The sequence below is a fragment of the Pungitius pungitius genome, chromosome 18, assembly GCF_949316345.1.
Source record: "Pungitius pungitius chromosome 18, fPunPun2.1, whole genome shotgun sequence".
In the NCBI taxonomy this organism is placed as follows: domain Eukaryota; kingdom Metazoa; phylum Chordata; class Actinopteri; order Perciformes; family Gasterosteidae; genus Pungitius; species Pungitius pungitius.
In genome coordinates this window covers 9,180,169-9,202,653 of record NC_084917.1, presented here as the reverse complement: position 1 = coordinate 9,202,653, position 22,485 = coordinate 9,180,169, and the positions used below count along the sequence as shown (strand labels likewise).

At 42.3% G+C, this 22,485-nt stretch overlaps 1 protein-coding gene across 1 annotated transcript in view; it reads left to right on the top strand.

The window, feature by feature from the left end:
* si:dkey-112m2.1 (transmembrane protein 132C) overlaps positions 1 to 22,485 on the top strand; it is a 103,960-nt gene that overhangs the window by 13,517 nt on the left and 67,958 nt on the right. Inside the window, exon 3 of the mRNA XM_037485027.2 lies at positions 20,492 to 21,416. Within this exon, the coding sequence (XP_037340924.2) occupies positions 20,492 to 21,416 (925 nt within the window). The remainder of the gene's footprint in view (positions 1 to 20,491; positions 21,417 to 22,485) is intronic.

The window sequence follows — 22,485 nt, the reverse complement described above, 5'->3', positions numbered from 1 at the left end:
AACCAAAGATTTGTTCTGCTGTCAAATTACCTCTGCACCACCACACCAACCCCCGACCGCAATTTTAAAGAAAAAGAACACCTTATCTTTCCAGCTGTCAGAGGAATAATCAGCCTGTTGATTGTTGAGCGTCGTGGTAGGAAGTTTCCCTGTTCTACGGTTAAGCCGGAATAAGATGCCGCACACGTTGTAGTGCAGATAGCATGCAAAACACAAAGGGATAAAGTAGGTGCATTAATATTGACATGATAAATTTGAGCAGTATTTCCACTCTCTCGCGCTTTTTCTTTCATAATGATTTTTTTTCCTCCGTTGATGTGATATCACGCGGGGGAATAACAGTTTCAGAATAAAAAGGCAGGATTGAGGGCTTATCTGGCACTGCAGGTGTGGCATTACAGGCCTCTCAATGGGAACCCGACTGGTGGTGTGGAGTATAAGCTCCTGCACAGTGCACAGCATTCCGCACGTAATCCCAGTGCGCCTTCCCATGAGTGGGAGCTGGGACGAAGTGAAGGGCACGCGGTCTGCTGGCGGCGTGACTCTGACAGGCGGCCGCTGAGGGGGGGGGGGGGGGGGGGGGCATGTCGTGCTTTGTGCGGCCGCTCAGCGCTGCCAAGTAGAAATCCTCTCTCCAAAGTAACGTAGGGGCAACCTCTTTCTTTCTTTTAGTGTTGAATAACAAACACAAAAGACAAATGATGGGCTGATGGTGTGGCTATAGGGGAGAAAACGGCAGCAGATGGTTCATTTTTACTGTACTGCCAAATGGGTTTAATGTGGTTTAATGTGGCCAAAACTATTATCCGCGGAAAATACCGTATTATCGTTTATATATTATGTGAGATGCTATAAATTTAGATGGATCACCCTTCAAAACAGCGCAGGAAAAATAAATGAATCCATTTTTTTTTTAAACGTATACTAATGTCTTTTTGTGTTGCAGAGCATTCGACTCTGCTTTTCAAAAAAATCAGTCCCAAACTTGCGTTGGGTCTATTTTCACATTGTGGTAAAATGAGACAGTGGATCTGGACCACTGAATATTCAGTGAGTCTTTGTAGACTAATTATAATGTGTGTCTTCATAAACTTGGGGACTACATGCGGTGACTGAATAAGGCACAGCAGAAAATAAATTGATTTCCTGCTTTGATGCAGCTGTGTTGTGTGTGCACAAGTGTCTGATGAGGGCTCGGGCGAAGAAAGAAGTCCTAGTCTTCATTTCTTTTGTATGATAATTTAGGCCAGCTCGTGCCGAATCCCTGCCTCAGCACGAGGGCTGCAGGAAATCTATTCTGGGCCAGGACGAAATTAATGGAACATTTTATTGGTGCGGGTCATGTTTGTGGCGTTGCAGCATTGTAATGAAGAAGAATGTTGAGGAATGTTGAGGGGGCGGAACGTTAAAATGCCCTCGGCAGGTTCAGTTTGCCAAAGGATGGGGAATAAGTCTATCGCTAAAAACATGGAGTGATTAATAATGGGAGTTTGTAATGCTTTTGCGCACGGTTGACAATTGAGTACGTGCAACATATGCATACAAATTCCAAATATGCACCAATGTCCAATTTTTTTAACATTCTAATGTATTTTAGAACCGTCACAATAAAAGGGGCCAAGAGGACGTGATGCATTGAAAACTGGCTTTGTGCACAAATTGCTCTCATGTCTCGGATTTGTATGTAAAATATTTGTTTATGCGTTTTCTTCCCCACATTTAAATTCAACTTTGAGACAACCAGATGCCCATTGATAACCAAACTGCCTGTGTAAATAAAAAATTCAAAACAGAGCCGATTTTAAAACCGCTGCAGTCAGCAATTTCCCAGCAGTGAGCCATTGTCACATTCATAGAGACATTACTGTAATTAACACAAACAAATGAGACCATTAGATCTCAGCGGTTATTGGCTTCTGTTTTGCATCTTAAGCTGTGTGTTAAATACACCGAGGAGACCGGTGAAGTTCTGTGTGAACACCACTAAATGATCAAACACATTTTGTCGTTAAAATCATTGCCATCACTGTCGTCTTTGATCTAGTTTTTCCTAGTCTCTTTACGTCTCCCATCCCTCTACAGAGGATGTTTCAACAGATGGAAACACACACAACGCTGCCTTTCTAAAAAAAAAAGTGAATTTGGAATGAAAATATTGAAATGATGAATATCGTTTTTGCTGCTAAATTTTTTTGTTGAAGCAAAAGAGAAATAATCTGAAAAGGAAATCTGAAATGATAAAGAAAAGAATAAAATTCTGCTTGCAGTTAAATCTTTCTGGAAAGTATGTATTTTTTTTAAGACAGAGAATTTGAATAAGAGAATTAAATTCATTATCTGAAGAAATACTAACTTTGTTAAATCATCAAAATGTGAGGATTTAGCTGCCCTTTTTCTCTGAGTAAAAGGGAGTAGTTCCTATTCCAGTAGACTAAAAGCTTGAGTGATCGGGCATCACGGTGCACTGGTGCTGAGTCAGGTCACTGGGAATAGGGCATCCAGCCAGAATATTGAGGCTGTTCTTGAGTTAATGAAGAGATTGTCCACCACCTCTCCACTTTTTTCAGTTTGCACAGCGCCACACAATCAAATTACAAGTCAGCACATTACAACTACAATAACCTGACCTGCTATTTTATACAGTTTATACAGTATTTTATATTTTAGATGAAGCTCATTCTTACACACGTGTTTAAATACTGACACACACACACACACACACACACAGACACAAAATTGAGCAAACTCTTGATTGATTGTGGACACGTCGGCCCCAGCAGGTGATAACAGAGGATAAGTACCATCTGTGGCTCAGGCGAGAAGCTCCCCATTTACAGCAGTATGTGTTGCATCCAGGAAACGACAAGCATGCTGCTAGCAGACAACAGTCTAACGGCCAATGACCCACAACATACACATCTACTGTAACTGCTATCTGGTCTGCCTTTATGGGATATATTTATCCATCTCCTGACTAAAGGGAGGAGAATGGGGCATGCAGAACATGTCAAAATCTGCTTTTTTTTAAAACTATTTTTTTTATGCCTGAACTCTGAGTATCTGAAATAAAATGTAGTCTGTGTTTTTTAAATTGTAAAGTAAAAAACAAAGTTCTCCATAATCTTCATGATGGAAGGAGAAAAAAAAGAAAGAGTAACGGTGTTGAAGAAGCGATCAGCTCCAGAATCTCTTGATTCTTTTAAAAGAGGAGACAATGCTGGAGAGCCAGCTGGTTCCAGATGTCGTTTACGCTGTATTGACAAACTAATGCAAAAAAAAAACCTCCTGTTGATATAACAGCATTACATTTTATTTTTTATGGGAGGGTCACCACTAAAAACTGATTTCAGCAAGAAAACAAGGAGGGGGGGGGGGGGGGGGGGTAAGGATTGTAACAGGAACCAAAAGAGAACTGTTGTTTTTTTTTGGAACACCATAATTATATTTCAATCATGCAAATGAGCTTGGTTTTGGTAGTTAGAGGGCTGTTGAAGTGTGTAATTGAAAATGCAAAAGATTGTCTCGCATCAAAATGTCGAGGAAGGCGCGGGCTGGCTGCTAATCAGAATTGCCCACGTGTGCCGCGCACACTGAATCGCTGCCTTGATCTCTCTAGAATTGAATCGTTTTATCTTAATTAACTGTGCAGAATCCGTCCAGGTTTGTGAGAGTGCCAATTTCTTTCACCAGACCCCTCTCTCTCTCTCTTTTTCCAGTGTTCAGCCGCAGCAGAAATCATCTCTTTGCCTACTTTGATAAATAATTCTCGAGCCGATTGTGCTATCGACTTGGAGCGGTGATCTCAGGATGGGAAGCGGTCAGGTTACCGTAGCTGCAGGGACTGCATCCTATCTGCCGTCCATGGAGATGCAGTTATTTTTGCCTGGTTGCTGAGCCACGCCGCTTCTGTCTTTATCACCGTGTGAGCGTATTTTACTTACACCAATGGATAGATAACCAAGGTGAAGCAAACCCTCCGCATGTTTAAAAACCCAGAGAAACACAAAATTACCCCGATTACAGCAGGGGGAAATTCTTTACAACCCGATTGCATCATTTGTTTTTGTTAATCCATTTCACGGCTACACTCGCCTTCTCTTAATTTTCAGCAACAGCTCTCCAGTGATATATCCCCCCCCCCCCCCCCCCGCAATCAGTGGGCTTTTTGGAGCAGCGGGAGTGTGTAAAATGTGTGTTTTCATTTGTATGTTCATATCCGTTTGCAAGCAAAAATCTCCCGCTGTGAACTTCAGAACATTTTACAGCCGGGTATGTGGAATTGGAATAATAAAAAACGGTTAAGAGGAGAAATCAACATGAATTAAAAAAAATACAAAATGCAGTTTGTTATTTGTTAATTATAAAAATTCCCCTTCCCTAAACATCTTTATTGATTGATAACCTAAAGACCCTGCAGATAATTTCTTCAATAGGGAGCAATTCAATTAAATGATGTTCCCCATCTGATCCAAGCGCCCAACCCTATCAGAACACGCAATTTCACAGTTTTAATGGCTCACAGCAATTACGTAGCCGTTGCTAATTGCTCATAATGGACACATTTAACATGAATAATGAGGAATATCCTTTAAATCCCGTGTTTTCCTTCCCCTTAATTTTTCAGAGAGGTCATTTTGACAGGAAACTGCTCCTAACGGAAAGATCCCACCTCGAGCATCTAATGAGGCTGCTGCTAGCGGCCAAAGCTCTCCCCTCTATTGAAATCTTTGAAATTTCCAAATGAAAAAGGAAAAACACGGGCTCTAGAGGGTTGAGTGTTGGATGTTGAGAAATAACACAGATAAGAGAAATGGAGGAAGAGACTGCGGCCCCCGCAATCTCTGCCTGACTATTGCACAGCAGAAGCCGAGTTCACGTCAGATGATTTTAACAGTAATTCCACACCTGACTTGACCATGGTGGCAACCTCAGGCAGATGGTCCCGAGACGTAAACAAGCGAAGGGCTGCCGACCGCGGCGCTGCGGGCTGACGCGATGTTTCCAAGCATGTCTGATTCTATCTGGTTCACACAGGGGGAAGCGGTGCCGGGCTCACAGTCGGAAACCTAAGAGCAGCATCTGCAGATAATCAGTGTTTTGGCACCGCTAAGGGATGAGAGAGAAAATGAAGCAAGTTTCACTCAAGTTTGTCAAGTTACAACCGTATGAAAGCCGAACTGTAGAGGTTGCTCTGCCCGATCTGTACTGTTGTGCAGAATCCAATTTAAGGAACATTTCATCCCACGCAAAGTTCTTCATGAATGTAAAAACGGCAACACTGTCACTTGACATTCACTCAGGGGAGGCTTTTTTCCCCCGTGCCTCGCAATTTGGGTTTTGAGTCTTTTTCAAGCACACTTTGATATGGATCAATTTAAAAAATATTATTAATAATATAATATAATAATAATATTTAATGTGATTGTAAAAGCAGAATACCAGTGATTCAGCATGCTTTAGTTCATTGAATTCCAACTGTGTACAATCTCCATTATCAATACTGACCGTTTTCAGTAGTCGCCCTCAATATCAATTTGTAGTATATCTATTTTTATTCACTTTGAAGTCATTGTTTGGTTCCACAACCTGAACATTAAGTGTGTTTTTAACACTGATACAAACCATACAAATTTAAATGAAACCCTCTGCGAGATTTAAAGCTGCCGAGCACAAAACCGCGAACAATCTCATCCACCAGGCGGTGACCTTTAGCAGCTAAAGACACGCCCAAGAACTCTGCTTGCCTTGAGTAAAAGGCTAGCCATCAATTGAGCTTAAAACAATCTTGTCAAAGGTAAATCATCACAGTGAGTGACATCCAAGGCTTAACAGTTGACTGCTGAAAAAAGAGAGGCAACAGCTTGAGAACCCATGTAACCAACTTTTCTTAACATCTTCAGATATGAAAAAAATGGCAAACAAACTAAGGAAGAAAACAAAACAGTTTTATTCTTTTTTTGGCAAAGCCCCCCCGAGTGAAACCGAAAATGAAGGATGCTGCCTGCATGCCTTTGATGCCTTTCCCGCACTTCAAGCACGGCTAAATGAAAGACAAATGTGTCTAATTAGGCAGGCAGCAGGTGCAGGGAAAAGGCTGCTTTTGGCGGCGGGAAGCTTCTCCTCTGGCTGGGCTGTAAATATTGACAGTTGTAGATCGGGTGTAGTGAGCAAAACCGACCCAACTGACCTACACCTCCTCTCAGGTTACCATACACAGTCACGGTTGTGTGTTGTGTGCGTTTGCCTCCGTCTGTCTCTCTTTGGGGGGGTGAATGTATGCAAAGTGTTCCTGTGAAAACGGCCGTGGTTTTTTTTTGGTTTTCTCCCGTGGACTCTGCGTCTTTCCATGCAACATGCAGCACATCAGTGTTCATTTTGGCAGCTATTTTTGATTTAGTCTTAGTCTTTTAGACAAAAATGCATGTTAGTTTTAGTCACATTTAGTCATTTTAATCCTTCTTAGTTTTAGTCGGCGAAAACTAATTACCTTTTAGTCTAGTTTTAGTCACATTTAATAGCCACATTGTTGGTTCGTGGACACGTTAATAACCGCCGTACGGGGGCCGTATGTTGCCCGTGTCAGTTAGGTGCACGCGGATTAAAAAAAGTATTGTCACTTCGTCACCACCAACATTTTCGTCTCGTCTTGTTAACGAAAGTCATAGTTTTTATTTTTTAAGATACGTTTTCTTCTCGTCTCAGTCATGGAAAAAAAGGTTGTCAACGAATATTTTATGTCATAGTTTTTGTCAACGAAATGAACACTGCAGCACATGTATGTTTGGTGTGCGTTTGTGTGTGTGTGTGTGTGAGTGACAGGGTGTCATGGCTGTGAAAGTCTTGGTGATGTAGTGCTGACGGGGGCCCGGGGGGGAGCCGGGGTTTCGCTGTGGGCTGAGTTAGAGAGGGAAGACGAAGAGAAGCAGATGAAGAATCTGGAGGAGGTGGAAAAAGATGGATGAGGCGAGGTTTAAAAAAGCTGATACATTTAATTCATTGGAAGGGAGTAAAAGGAAGACAGCTCGCAGGATGGATAAATTAAGAAAAAGTTACTTTGATAAAGAATTCCCCAGATTTTCTCTGCATGAACTCCCAAAATGAACTTCATTTCAGGATGAGTCAAAATGACTGCTTTCAATGAAACGCATTGAAATGGGTTTAATTATGTGTCAGCTGTAAAGCCAGCAGGGTGTGAAGATTTATACATTTGTTTAAAAGAACAAGGCTGCTCACTATCATGCCAAGCTTTAAATGCCATAAACCTATCCGTCTGCCCTATTTCATATATTTTAAGACAAAATATCCGTAATGGTGTTGCCCATGTATTATTTATGAGTCAAAAGTTCCTCCGTATATTAGCTCTGTCAGTGCATTGCAACTGAAAGGCAGATGAAATGTGTGTTGGTGTGTGACTCATGCACTGTCATTGGCTTTTAGCTGCTGGTGTACTGCCATAATCAATTACAGCGAAGTCTTGAATGGGCATAATCTGATCACCGGTTATATATTCATTAAGCCTCTGCTAGTGATGAGAAAGCTACGGCTCTCTCTGTTGCATAGTGGCTTTAAACATTTATCAAATATGGTATTTATATTTTTTAGCGTGACACCTATAAGAATATTAAATGTTCTAAAAAAAGATTATTTCAAAAAGACGTGCTCCTAAGTACTAAAAAAGATTTGATCATTCATTATTTTCCATTGACTAACTCAATGGACAATTTAGATAATGGATAAATTTAAATTATAGTGACAGTTCATACAGGATTTTTGGAATAGAAAGCCACTGCCAACTATTTAGAGAAATCATTTATCAGAAGATAAATGAATGCATGCAAGTTAAAGGGGAACTTTTGATTTTACTTTTCACGGTGTATGTAAAAAGCATGTTTGATGGTTGATTACTCCAAAAAAGCTCCAAACAAATAAGAGAAAGTATTTCCCCTCTACTGCGGTTCGTTAATGTTAGTTAATTTAAACAAAATTCCTGGTAAGATCTTGCATGTTTCAACTTTCAACCTTTTGTTGCTCCAGCACACGTAAAATCTGGTAAATTGCCTCAGGTGATGTCACTTGAGTCAGCGTCAGTAGAAAGTGAAACCCTGGAGATGTCCCCTATTGATTTTCATCTCACCAGTTAGATCAAGAGAGACACTAAAACCGCTGGGACTGTGTGTTTGTGTGAGTGTCCTTCCAAAAAGACCACCCTTAAGGTGCCGAATATTCTTTTTCATACCAGAGCCACTGAACAGTGTGTACTGTCAGCTCGACAGCAGTGTGTACTCGTAGAAACAGGCAGTCCCCTCCATGCTTCACTGATCTCTACAGGCGGCTGAGCAAGGATCTGGAACACCAATACACACACACACACACGCGCACACACACACACACATGTTGTAGCGTTCATTCTTATCATGTTCTGAGATATTCATCTACACTCAGTTATACAGAAGCTAAAAATGTGGGACATGCACTAACATATGGATGCATAACATACATGCAGCTACACACACACACACACACGAACCTGAGCGGAGCCCACTTCAGACAACAGTGCGTAGCATTTGTGTGGGTGGGGAATGAGAACACGCTGATGCAGAGCTGAGAATGAGTGTCCTGGTGAGATTGCCCAGCAACGTATACCAGCCGTATGGGAATTTGGAAACCGAGTGACAGACCCTAATATACAGTGATGGATGGAACGCAATGTATTCACAGTTTGAAGCCGTTCAAGCAGAGTCAAAGTATCCGTGTAAAGACATCTTGCATTGTTTATTTATTTATTTATTTTATTATTTTAGCCCTGCTTTTCATCTGCCGGATGACAATTTAATTACATGAATATCGTTCAGCTGATAATTGTCAATTAGTCACAATTGACAGAAAATATAACCTTTCAGATTTTTAAAAATGCATTATTCATTTCAGTCATTTACCAATAAAATGCCAAACAATGGTTTGGTTTTAGTGTCTCAGATGTGTGAGACAGTCGTCCTCCAATCAGAAGATCCCAGGCCCGGCTAACCCGCATGTCGACATCTCAACTGCGACTGCGACTACGGTGTGTGAATGTTAGTTGCTGAAGGGCAGATGGCACGGTGTATGGTAGCTGCTGTTATCAGTGTATGAATGGTTGAATGAAGACATGAGGTGTTGAAGCGCTTCGAGTGGTCGGAAGACTAGAAAAGCGCTGTACAAGTAGAGTCCATTTAGCATTTTATAGACTTAATAGATCGGGACATTGCTGTAAATGATAAATCACCAAATAGAAGAAAATAAATGACTAAATGAGATTAATTGAAAATTAAAGTAGTTCTTGGTCACAGCGCTATTCCACAAATTGATCCACATTATAAAATAATCCTTCAGAATAATTACAGCTCAGTGAGTTTTCATTGCAGTTCTTAGTGGTTAAAGCGTACATCGCTTAAATATTGTATTTTATCATGTCTCATTAAGAGGTACATTAACTGGCCTGACTTCTGCGTTTTTATTTGCCTGAATCTGTCGCTGAATTTGAAGTTTGGCTCAGGGACTATTTTTGTATCTGTACTTCCAGCGGTTAAAATTGCATGACTGTTGTCTCTGTGTGACAAAGAGCAACTGTGCTTTTATCTTTGATGGCTCTTGCTGCTGAAGTGAGAATATAAAAACAACCGCTGGTAGCCAGGGGAGCGATGCCGAGCTGCCAGGCAGTTGGCAGGCATGATGCCCAAAATGGCGCTGGTGAACCTCTCAGCTGGGTTGTTAAAACCCAACTGGCCGTTGGACGTGATCCTTGAATGAAGACATTGCTCGTAAAGCGCCTGCAGGTACCGGTGGAAAACAATAGAACCTGCTTTGTTTATTTCCTCAGTGGACCCCCTTGTTGCCTGGATGGCCTTCCGCTGTGGTTTATATTTTGCTCTGGGAGCCGTGATCAGAGTCGGGGAGAGTCTTTGTTTTTTACAGGGCCCGGGTGAATACAATGGATTTGTTCGGGGCACACATTCGTGTCAGATCGATGCAGACTAACATAAACAAGCGAGTTCTCTTGTGCTGGTGTTTAGGAAAGGTCATTAACTTTGAATGCGGAATCATTTGGACTTCCCAGGTTGGTCAGAGATGTTAATAGGTGGCTTAGATATTGATCTGCTCTCATCAACTGAGTGCTATTCTCTGAAAGCCTTCTCTGCTGCTCTGGACACCCTGACATGTGATATGAATACCAATGCGTGTGAGCACAAATGCTCTAAATGGACATGAGAGAAATTCAAGGGATCTCTTGGTGATCTGCTTGTCATTATAGCCGTGTGCTACTCTTCTCACTGAACCATTTGCATTTGTACTTACTGCTATACAGGCAGCATTTTAACAATAGGCCGACCTCTTTCCCCTCTGAAAACCGGGTTGATATTACAATTGACAACCGAGGTCACCGTAAGTGATCTGCACAACAAAAATACTACATACGGAACTGCGAGATTTTGACCCATATTTCTTTGTGGCTCCATGTTGTAATATGTCATGAAGGTGTGTATCATAGTGAGGGAGGCAGAGACTAAATAGAAATAGAAATGAGGTGTATTTATGACAGCAAATACAACATAGATGAAAGTGAATTAGCTGAAACCGAAACTTCGATACGTTATCCAAATTAGTCACCAAATCAGGCTTCAGTTTCATGATCACAAGCTTACTACAAAACGTATGGCTTTTAAATGAAATCATATATCTAGATCCAAATCCTTTAGGAGATGCAGTAAGATTTGAAATGATTTATTGAAACTATGAAAGAAAAAGATGAAGATGCCATAAATAACATGTCATGTCAGTGGTTCTACGGGTGGTTGTACTTGTGGATACGGCTGTGCTTTTGTGTTCCTTTACTCAAACACAAAGCATAAATTTAAAAAATAGCTGATTGTAGTACATCTTGCGCCTACAACAGAGTTTTTATAACAATTCGAAATCAACACATATGCACGACTTTCCGATTGAAAGAATCTCCATAAAAACTACCCCTCAATTAAAAGAAAATAGCAACGCTTCAGTTTCTACTTTTATATCTCAAGTACAAAAACATAACAGTATCTGCCGAACAAAGCGGTCTGTTGTTGATAGAATTTCCTGTGTCGTGTGAATGTGTATCCTTGCTTCATGGTACACCCTCCGTTACAATTAGATCAATTTGGCTTTGAAATCATTTAACAATGCAACTGGCTCATCTTTTGTTGAGAACCTCTCACGAGAAAAGTGAATGGTGTTAAAGGTCCCTCTGCTGATGTAATGTGTCGTGATAAGACTTATTGAAGAATTGTACTTGGCAGCGAGCTCTCAGCCGTCTTTAGGGAGTTTAAGGCTTTTTTTTTTGACACAGCAAAAAATCTTAAGTTTAAGTGCCGGGGATTTAAACTACGTTAGTCATTTCTTTGATTCAAGTATGATTTAAGAGGAGTTTCAAGACTTAACCATCAGGGAACCCTTTTTCTGGAGGCATAGATTGAGATCATAATACACACTCACACACTACTGCTAAACTACAGGGTCCGTGTTCTTTCTCCACAAAGCAATGCTGACCAAGGTAAGCTGCCTTGTCATCAGACTTCTCACCCTGAAACTCAACTCAAGAGGGTCCCTCTGCCCAAAGATTCTCCAACCTTCATTTCCCGCTGTGGGATTTGCACAACCTGTTATCACCTCGTGTGAAGTAGGGACTAAGAGAAAAAAAAAATGAAATAACAGACTTTTATTCTAGATTTACTTTACTTTTCTCTGATGGGTAACCTTATTCTAAGACCACCTGTAAAAATATTTTCTTCAGCAAAAACACAAGGCAATCCGCCGTAATTATCTAACTAAACCTCTCAGAGCTTCTGTTAGTCACAAAATATGGCAAATAAAACTAGGTCTGAGAATCGAGTGAAAATGACAGACTATTCCCTCAACCACTAATGCTCGCTCAAAGACAAAAACTTCTCCGTGGCACTTATGGGGGAGGCTACGCATGAAGAAATGCACGCCGCGAGCGCTGCAAGCTGCAGGGAGAGGCCTCCGACTTCATCTCATTTCAACACTTCTGAGCAGCAGCGGAATGGCGGTCTGTTCCCTCCCTCTGCTCCTGCTGGAGCGTGCCGTGGACGTCCTCCAGGGCCACGGAGACCAGACTCCTCTCTTCCGTGCTGTTTACCACCTCACTGCTGTCAGAGGAGAGCCAAGTGCCACAGATCTGCAGTCCAGACGCAGGCATTTGGGCCAGACTCGCAGATACACCTCAGTTAGAACTTTTGAGGCTTAACATTTGATCATCTGCACTTTGACCAGTGGGGCGCGAGCTGCATCAAACATCTGCTTTCCCATTAATGGGGTTTGCCCGAGGCTGCGCGGCGGTAGTCTCTGAGGAATTCCTGACACTCGCTTACACACACACACACACACACACACACACACACACACACACACACACACACACACACACACACACACACACACACACACACACACACACACACACACACACACACACACACACACACACACACACACACTTGGACACACATAAATAACAGCACAGATCCCGCATTCATAAACATTTTAAAGCGCGAGCTTGCACATCGTGGCACATATTCAAACGCAGGCGTCTCCTCTCTGCGTCGTCGGTTTGCACCGCGTGGTCTGATCATTGGATTCGCAGTCCCACCCACTTAAACCATAACACACTGGCTTCCACACGCAGACCAGTCATTGTACTGTGGCACAGAACACCTGCCTAAAATAAATTAACACATACAGATCCAAGAGCTTTCAAAATTAAGAAGCAATGTTGTGCAATTACTGGCGTCCCCAGAGCGCATCGCTACATCCTAGAATACTTTTACCATGAATGTGTTGTGAAATATTATTCTTTTACATCCCTGTTCTCCAGTACATGGCCATGTGCAGTCAGAGATTATTTATTTTCAACCTCTCACAACCAGTTGAACACTGTTATCTTGGAGGAAATTTAAAGTCAAGAGCGTGTCTCTGACTGAAGAAGTAGTCACTTACCTTGACGGCCCTTTTTCCGTACAATTTCTCCAACCTGTTATTATGTCGTGCCCGGCAGAGTTGTCCTTCTGTCAGCGTGATATGCGAACAAGAAAAGAAATGGTTGCTTTATAGAAGAAATGCAATAATGTGCTGTCATTCTCTTCTATTCTACCTGTCTATAGGATAAAACAAATTTGGGTTTCAGTTCTTTTTGTGTCGAGTGTTCGGCTATCATCTTTGACTTTGACAGAAACAAAACGCCGGAGCCCTAATGTCAAAGTAGCATCTAGCGAGGCATATTGATCAGGCACAACTCACCAACAATCACTTTTTTTTTTTTTTAAATTGCCCTCAAGCCTTTATTTGATTGCCGGGCTGGTACGTCTTCGGTCACACTTTGGGAAATCATTTATCCACAACACACCAATGCTCCCATACAAGGATTTATCAGTTTGGGAAGAATTATTTTGTTAATTTAACACTTTTGAATTGGGTAGTGAAGTATTGGTAGTAACCATTTGTGTAATGTTCTGGGTAATATTTAGCCAAACGCTTTAAAACACAGCAAATGAAGCACAGTAAGTAATCAAACTGATAATAAATGAAATAAATTATTGTTTTGAAAATGAAAAAATATGACATTGAGAGACTTTGAAACTAAACAGTGCCATTACTTCTCCATTCGTGCATTTTCACTTCAAAACAGTAAGTGATTACACTGAATTCCTGCTCTTCCCCTTTTCTGATCATAATTAATATGGTGCTCTGCGTTATTCCAGTTCCTGGAGCAGCTGCGGTTCCCGACGTCCAAGGCCCATTGCCTTTCCCACGATGTAACCTGGAAAGGCCAGAACATTACTCACCCTGCTCCTCCCCCAACTCACTGCATTGTTCTAACCCATTTAACAGCATCTGATTTCATATATTTGTACAAAAAAAAACACAGTATACCTGAAATGGATTCCCTTTGAATACATTTGCCGGGGTGTCTTTTGTTTGACGCAGGTCTCCCTCCCTCTACGCCGCCGCATCATCCGTCACTGTCTCTACTTTTGTTTGACTGACTTTCAGAGCGAGGGGGGAGCTTGTCACGTTCAGTCGCTCACGGGTCAATCTGTGGTCTTGAATGACGGGAGCAGAGCCCGCAGGTTTAATCTGGAGCCTTCGATTGCCCCTGCGGGTGCCCTCACGAGGAGGCTAACTGCTGCTCTGCTGTGCTCAGCGCATTTGGTCTCATTCCTTTAAGAGCTCTAGTCCCCCCCCCCCCCCAAGTCCACCTCCTCCACACAACCACCGAGTCCTCAGTGACTCCTCCCCCCCCCCCCCCCCCCGCCTCGCCGTCACCTCCTCCCTTCCTGACTCCTCACAGAGTACGAGACACTGGACCCATTTGGCCACGGAGAGAATTGAAGTGTCATAGAAGCACATTTGTGTCCCCGATGCGTCTTCAAGGCAGAACGCTTGGAGGTCGTTTTCCTCTCTGCACAACTGGCGAAGTGCAGTGTGTTGCTTTTGCTCTGTAACCCCGGCAGGCAGATGTGACGCCTCACAGAGCGGGGGGGGGCGAAATGTTCTTCATGCAGACAAAGAAATGTTTGCAAGCCGTGGGAAGTTTTCCCCAGCTAGGCATAACTAATGCCCAAACGGGAGCGTTATCTTTTTCATTTCCATTTGTTTTTAAGATTCATGGAATGTTAAAATCTATTATTTTCCAAGCGAGCAGAGGAGGGATTTTAAATGTCATTCTTTGCAGCGGTTACCGTTTGGATACAATTGAGGCGGCTGGTGGTGAATCACTGCTGTTTAAGAAATGACACTTTACAAACAATTCGTTTTCAGCATTGTTTGGACCATGTAATTTGTAATTACTCTGTTTCCGCAGAGAAAAGGAGGATGATTTTACTCGGCCCTTGAAAAGAGATGCAGAGTTTCGGTGATTTCCACTTTAATTTCAAAGAGCACGGAAAAATGTGCAGTTTTTAAATCTGCCGTCCGTGACTGCAGAAATGGTCAACTAGTATAGATCCATTACTGCTAGAAAACCTGATCAAATAATGACCAATGGTGTCTCCATAAATTATTTCAGTTCGCTTTTATTTTCTAATTAGTTTTAGATTACAGAAATGTTGATTTGATCAACTATATTTCCATTAAAATGGGTTTATAATGAGAGCATTCATTAGTTGTTTACCCATTACACCGAACACACAGTGGAGGATATGTTAAAAAAACACATTTCTAATAACAATAGAGGCCTTTGTGATGAATCCGCCTTTATTGTCAAGCGATGTTACTTATGAGATCTTAAGTTCCTAAGTGTAGGAGAGGAACGTCTTTAACTGTCCCCAAAGGAATGTGGCATTGCTAAACTATATCTTTATTTACGCGATTGTGAGCTTGTAAGGTGTGAGGAGAGCCAGGTGATCGGGAAAATGAAAGACGGCAAACGGCATACTGTAAATTACTTTTTTGCACTCTGCGGGAATTTATCGACAGAAATGACCTAAAAGCCATTCTTGAAAGTAAAGAAGCCATGCAATTTGTCAGAGATGAAAACAACTCAAGTTTTGAAGGAACACAAAGCTTAGGCGTACGGCTGTTATCTGAAAGGTATGAAAACCCTGCCCCATCCATCTTAGTTGGGTCACAATACTTCATTTCCCTCATTTCTCTGAAAGGGGAAAATATGATTCCACCAATCGATTGCTGCATAAATGTGTTGCCTAGTGATGAAAGATGAGGTGTGCTTTGCTTTTATGTGATCAGATTAACCCCCTGCTGGGAGTGGGCTCTCTGCTCTGCCCTGGTTCTCCTGCAGTGTCAGGGTGCATGTGATGGGCACTTAGAAGGATTAGTGTTGCTCTGTGCTTTGTTTGTGTTGAGCTATCACCCAGGACATTTCACTAACCAGGGGATTACATTGTCAGCCACTGAAGACGGTTTTATATCTAGTAGCCTGCGCTGAATTTAAGAGGGCCCAGAGTGTGCTTTTAAGATTGTAAATGGATGAGCCTAATAAATATTATGCATAACGTTCATTCTTCTACTGGGTTCATATACATATCCTTACAGAAAGGATGTCAATTAATGACTTGTTCTGGCTTTTGCGTGGGAGAGTATTATTATACTAAAATGTTTGATTCAATTTATTAAAAGCCGTTGTCGGGTTTGGAGGGCTCTCCATAGCTCAGCTAATCGCCGTGCTGCTCAGGCGGGTTTGGAGACGTTCAGCCTCCGGTCCCCTTTGTGAGCACACTAGACTACATCAGAAAGGGTCTCTGATAAGGGTTTTAAACTTCTTGACTTCTTGACCACGGGCATTTCATCCATCAGAGCAGCAGTTGTCATTTATATCCGTCCCTCCAAGTGGCCTAAATACCCATTACATTGCATTGTTCTGTCCGACAGTAGGTCCGTCGATGGTGACGTCAGGGTCTCCACAGTGGTCCCTCTACAAAGCAAGCTCACAAATAGAGCAAATGTTTAACAAAACAAAACGTCACATTAAGATCCCGTCTTGATGTTCTTGCTTATGGACTTTCGATTATCTGGGACTTCACAAAGCTTTTTATAACACTGGTAGATGAAATCCAGCGTTCTGATTGGTTGAGAGTGAGTCACGAGGGGTACATTATTGAACGATAATGTACAGTAGCTGTTCACATTGAGCCAAACGTTACTCAAATTAACAGGTTAGATTTTGCGCGACTGTTAGTTGACATTTTAGCGTTTAGCTCGGTGGCGATCGCCGGAAAAAACACGGAAATCCTAAAAAATGATCGTTTTGAGGCAATGCTGCGCGTCGGACCCAACTACACCCTCGAACTGTTACATTATTGCACCCAAAGTACAGCCTCTCGTACCTTATTGCTTTAATAAATGTCAGTATTAGAGGAGAAAACAAGATGTGCCTTCATCTCTGAATGAATGAATGAAAAACACATTTATTTAAAGAGCTCCTTTTTCTTTCCAATAAATCAAATGCCCCATAAAATACAAATCCCAAATGATTGTGGATTGCTGGTGGCTATCGTTGGCCTGGGCACCTTAGGGCTTTGAGCTAAATGCTATATAATGTTTACCAATGTCGCCATCATTGAATAGCATGTTAGTATAAATAGTCCATTTCTGGTGGGGTACTTTGAGTGCGGATTAATCTAATTTAGGAGATTATTGTGGCTGAAAAAATAGGGCCAACGTAAGAAAGGAAAATGTTGCCATTGCAAAAGTGTTTGATGTATTTTGGAAGTCAGCGGAACAAGTTCAAGCAATATTTGCTTGTCAGTAATTTTGGTTTTGGTCTTTGCATCGGACTTCTGAACAATTTAAATGCCAGACTTTACTTTTTAGAATGTCACAGACCGAAACAGAACTGTACAAATTCAATTAAAATAGATTGAGATTTCCCTCACCAGCCTTGCTATTGACCACTTGTGGATGTTGTTATTTTTTGAAGCAGTGAGAAATGAGAATGAGAAAAGATGTGCATCAGTTGGTTAGAAAGCAGCTTACAGGTGTTTCTCAAAGCAGGCGAGTGTGAACAGTGCCGTGTTCCAGATGGCTCTGCGAGAAGAAAAGGAGTCTAATTTTCAACTAAATCTTCATTACAATGGAGGGCGCATGTGGTTCATCTTCTTAATTTCCTGCTGTGCGGTAATCTTTTGACTTTTTCTGAACACTTACGAGATGTCAATCCACATCTATCGCTCTTACCGCCCACATCCCGGCTCCATCCCCCGCTGCTCTTCGCTTTCCCACCACTTACCTCGGACACCTCTCCCCTACACATTTCATGAGAGAAAATATGTTTGATGAATGTATTACTGAAGTCAGGCCAACTTAATATGTTTGATCGGGGACCAGTTGCAATATTCACATGTGGTGGATAAGATGAGGAGAAGAGGAGGGAGGCGAGATGAAGAGATGATATTTTCTTGGGTGAAGTTTTACTTCAGGGACAAGAACAGGTGATTATAAGAAGCGCTTTGAACCCGAGCCACACACGGCTGTCTCGGGGACGTGAATGCTTTAATACCATTTCCAGAGCCTATTTTAGAAGTTGGTTGCTGCATATTGTAGGGATTCACTGGAAAATACTTTAAATTCATTTTAATTTGGAGTCCCATGCTCTCGTTGCCCTCCCGGCTCACGCTACATGAATACAACATCAATACATCAAGTCCTGATCCGAGCATCTGTGTGATGATGAGGCCAGTCCGGTTCAGCCGCATGCGTTATATGCCTTCAGACTCCTCGGCCCGCGCCCTGGCGGGCTGGCATTGCCCAAGAAATCCTCTGCAGACAGGATTTACCACAGGGGTTAAGTTATCAGCACAAATCATCCCCTTTTTCATTTGCAGAAACAGTCCAGCAGACATGATTTACAAGTACAGTAGCTGAAGACATGAAATCCAAGGGCAACTCGGAGCCGCAAATCAACCCGGCTTTGCTTCTCTATTCCAGGCGTCCTATTGGCGTCAAGGAAAGGGACATATTCTAAACCCAGAGTAGCAAATTACAACATTTATTCAGTTGTAATGACTAGTAGTTATAATATCGCAACGTCATTTTTAAGTGGAAACTAGTACAGGTTGTCAAATCTTCCAGTTAAAAAGAGAGCCAGGAAATCCTCTGACTTGTGGCGTGAGCATGATCCAGTACCAACTAAGCAAGTGTTCCCTTCTTGACATTGCTCGCCATCTTGTCATTTTAGAAAATAAACATGTTTTTCTCAGTCAAATCTAGGCCCCAGCAGCAGATATTCACCGTGACGGGCCTCAGTGGGTGTCTTTACATCTGTCTTTATTCCTCCCCATCAGGGATGCAGTGGAGTAGAGAAAGGTTAGCAGCACAAAAACAAACAAAGAAGGAAATGCTAACAGAATGGTGAAGTTGATTTATATTAATGATTCATTTGTATTATTTCACCCCATATCAGCGTTTGACTGTTCACTCTAACGTGGTTATACACTATGGAAAAGAGCTGTGTAATTAGGTTCCACTGTGTGAATGTGATGTATCATTTCTGCAGACAACACATTTTCCCTGCTGCAGATTGCAGTTTTAAAAAGAATTTTGTATTTATTTGAGAATCTAATGGACTCAGCTTAGGACCAGCTGCTTATGGCTAAGTCATAAGGGATCAAAAAAGGATCAGATATTAACGCGCCCGTCGATTTGTTAGGCAACCGTTTAGCCCGGTTTACAGTCACACTCAGGATAAAAGGCAAATAAAGAAAAGTCATTCCTGTGCTGCCATGGGTCTTCACACGTCCCTGCCACGCCACGTCTGTGACAGCACAGAGGTAAACAAACTGTGAAACACGTCTCATCAGTCGGGGAGTGGAGGCGTGCAGTTAAAGGGTGAGCCAGGTGAAAGGAGCAGGTGCACATTGGTGTTCTAAAAACAATAGGAAGTTAGAAATGGAAATTTGGACTTCTGATTCGCCTTATAATAAGGGGTATAAATCATACACATCTTATTGTTTTCACTGGAAAAAGCCAAATTTCTAACTGGATCAATGTCAATTTAACAGTGTCTTAATACTAACAGATTAGTGGAGTAGAAATTTGTGAACTTAGAACCAACTGGATTTACAAACTAAATTGGATTAGGAAATATTTGATCAAATACGTTATCTAGTAAATGCCTTAATACTTTTTGTTCCAGTAACAGTTTATAGTTGCAGGAAATGATGCATAATTTGCAACACTGCAGTGTTGAAATGCAAATTGGACTTCACAAAGAGAAAGCAATATTATTTTCCGAGATCTGCCTCAGTCTCTCCACAATCAGTTTGAATGTTTCACAGCAGGAATTAGCTTCTACTTTTAGGTGCATTTTAACGGCAAACGATCAATGTTTGTTGTTATGTCACTTTTCCATTGTGATGCACTGCAAAAACTGATTAGAAGAGTGCAGAACATGGAATTGGGTCTGACATGGCAGGTGACGCAAAGTTATTGCAGTATTGAGGCGTAAAAGTCGATTGGCAGGAAGAACGAGTGATGAAGGAAGAAAACAGGGGTCATAAGACTGAAAATTGAGGGAGAGAGGAATACAGATTATCACTTTGTAAATGATCGAAAGCTGGAGGGAACACGGACAAGACTGATAAGCCAGTGACTCAGAAAGACAAGTGTTTTGAGTTGGGCCTATCATATTATTTTAAATAAGCAGATATCATATGGAAATGTCTCCAACAAACCATTTAACATTCACGGAAGTGACTGTACGTACGATTGCCTCGGGTTCCAGGCAATTCATGCAAATGTTATGTTAAATGCGGTTGTGAGTTATTTCCTCCAATTTCGTCTCATTCTGCTCTTTGATTTCACGCCTGGCTCGGGTTTGTTGATAGGGTTTAGACAATGAATCTTCATCGTGCGGCAATAAGTACCATGATGCATGACCAGAAGTGGATTACCTCTGGTGTTTTTACCTCAGTTGTTGAAACTGAATTATTTTGTCTTTCCGTTTCAGTGGTTGACAGCAAGGTGATCTTGGAGGGCCTGCAGAGGTACGGACCCGCACCCATCTATCTGCCCGTCAGCTACCGGATCATCAATGCAGAGTCGGCGTTCTTCCTACAGGAGGCAAACCAGGACTTAATGAGGAACTCCAGCCTGCAGGCCCGCACCGAGTCCTTCTTCATCCACCAGGCCCGGCAGATGCCATTCATCAATGCCAGTTACGGGCCGCTGTCTGTCCAGCAGCCAGTCCCCCTGGAGCTGCTGCAGACCGCGCCGGGGCCATTTAACACCCCCCCTTTCACGACATCATCGGCACCGACCTCAGCCTCGTCGTCGCCCCTGTTCACGTTCAACTGGAAGGTCCACACCTACATTATCAGCGAGCGGATTCACCCCAGCTGGCCAAAGGTCCAGGTGCTGTTCTACATCGCCGGGAGGGACTGGGACGACTACAGCGCCATCCACAAGCTGCCCTGCGTCCGGATGTTCGCCTTCCACGAGACTCAGGAAGTGCGCGGGACGTGCCGGCTAAAAGGTGAGCTGGGGATATGCGTCGCCGAGCTGGAGCCCCTGGCCAGCTGGTTCAGCCTGCCCACCGTCAGGCCGGGGAGGCAGAGGGTGTCCGAGCAGGCCCAGGGCTCCCCCGTGGAGCTCTACTACATGGTGCAGACCACGGACAGCGGAGACTGCAGCTCGGAGGACTCGAGGAAGGGAAGCGCCGCTCACTCGGACCAGCCGAGGCCGATGGGCTACTCGGCGGGGCACACGCCCATGCAGCGCATCGGCAGCGTCCGGCTGTTCCAGCCGCTGTCGGAGCTGAAGCTGGACACTAACTTTGTGGTGATGGCGCCCTCCAAACCCATCCGGCAGAGAGAGACGCTCTCTGCTTTCCTGGCTCTGTCCACGCTTTCTACGGTGCCAATATTCACCCTCAGGTGAGTCAGCCTCCTCCCGGGAGACGTTCACTCTGCCGTGCTGCCGAATATCTCCTAGTTCATTTAACCAGACGTCATTGAGCATAAAGATAAAACTCCTGAACCTTAAATTCGACAATCCATGTTTAAATTGACATTCCTGTATGGGTACAGGAGGACATTCTTCCCCATTGTCTCCCTGAGTTATACACTGAAATTAAATTACAGGCAACGCAGTTACAGTACTGCCATGTATTTACTACACTACGTTGTTGTTGTTGTTTGGAAGAATTACTTTTACGGCTTGTTTAATCAAAATAATCTGCGGTTGGCAAAATCAGGAACTAATCTCTGGCATTACAGATTTTTAAATGTGTGCGTGATAATCCTTTGATTTGCCGCACCCGACACCAGTTCACAGACAACGTTGCCATGGACACCGCTAGTCAACTGCCCAGGATCACTCACGTCATTAATCCTGTTTATTTAGGTCATTTGTCAACTCATTACAAAAAACATACTATCATAAACAGAAAGAAGCGTTAACAAGAGAGTGGTGAGCAACACAATCCATTCCCTCGCACACGGACGGACAACATTCAGATATTTCTTTCCTGCATCTTTTTTGCAGAATAAATGTGCATTTCAGATGGCAGGCGTTTTTGTGATAGAACATTTTCTTTCTATGAGAAAGAGGGAGGTCGCCACATGAAAGTTGAAGCACAAGCCGTTTGACATTGTTCAATTTAAGTAAAAAGCTCAAAAGCCGAAAACAGTTAAGAGATTTCATTAATTTTTGATCCATTTGATTTCGTTTACAGTCAAGGTCTCGGTATCAACCTTTATAATAAATGTTTTTATTTTGTATCATTTCCATTATCTAGCTTTCACTAAATTATAATCTTTTATCTGAATACAACCCTAAATATCACGTGTAGCCGGGCTTCCATTTAGAAGAAATTTACTGACTGCTACATTATATATATATATATATATATATATATATATATATATATATATATATATATATATATATATATATATATATATATATATATATATATATATATATATATATATATATATATAT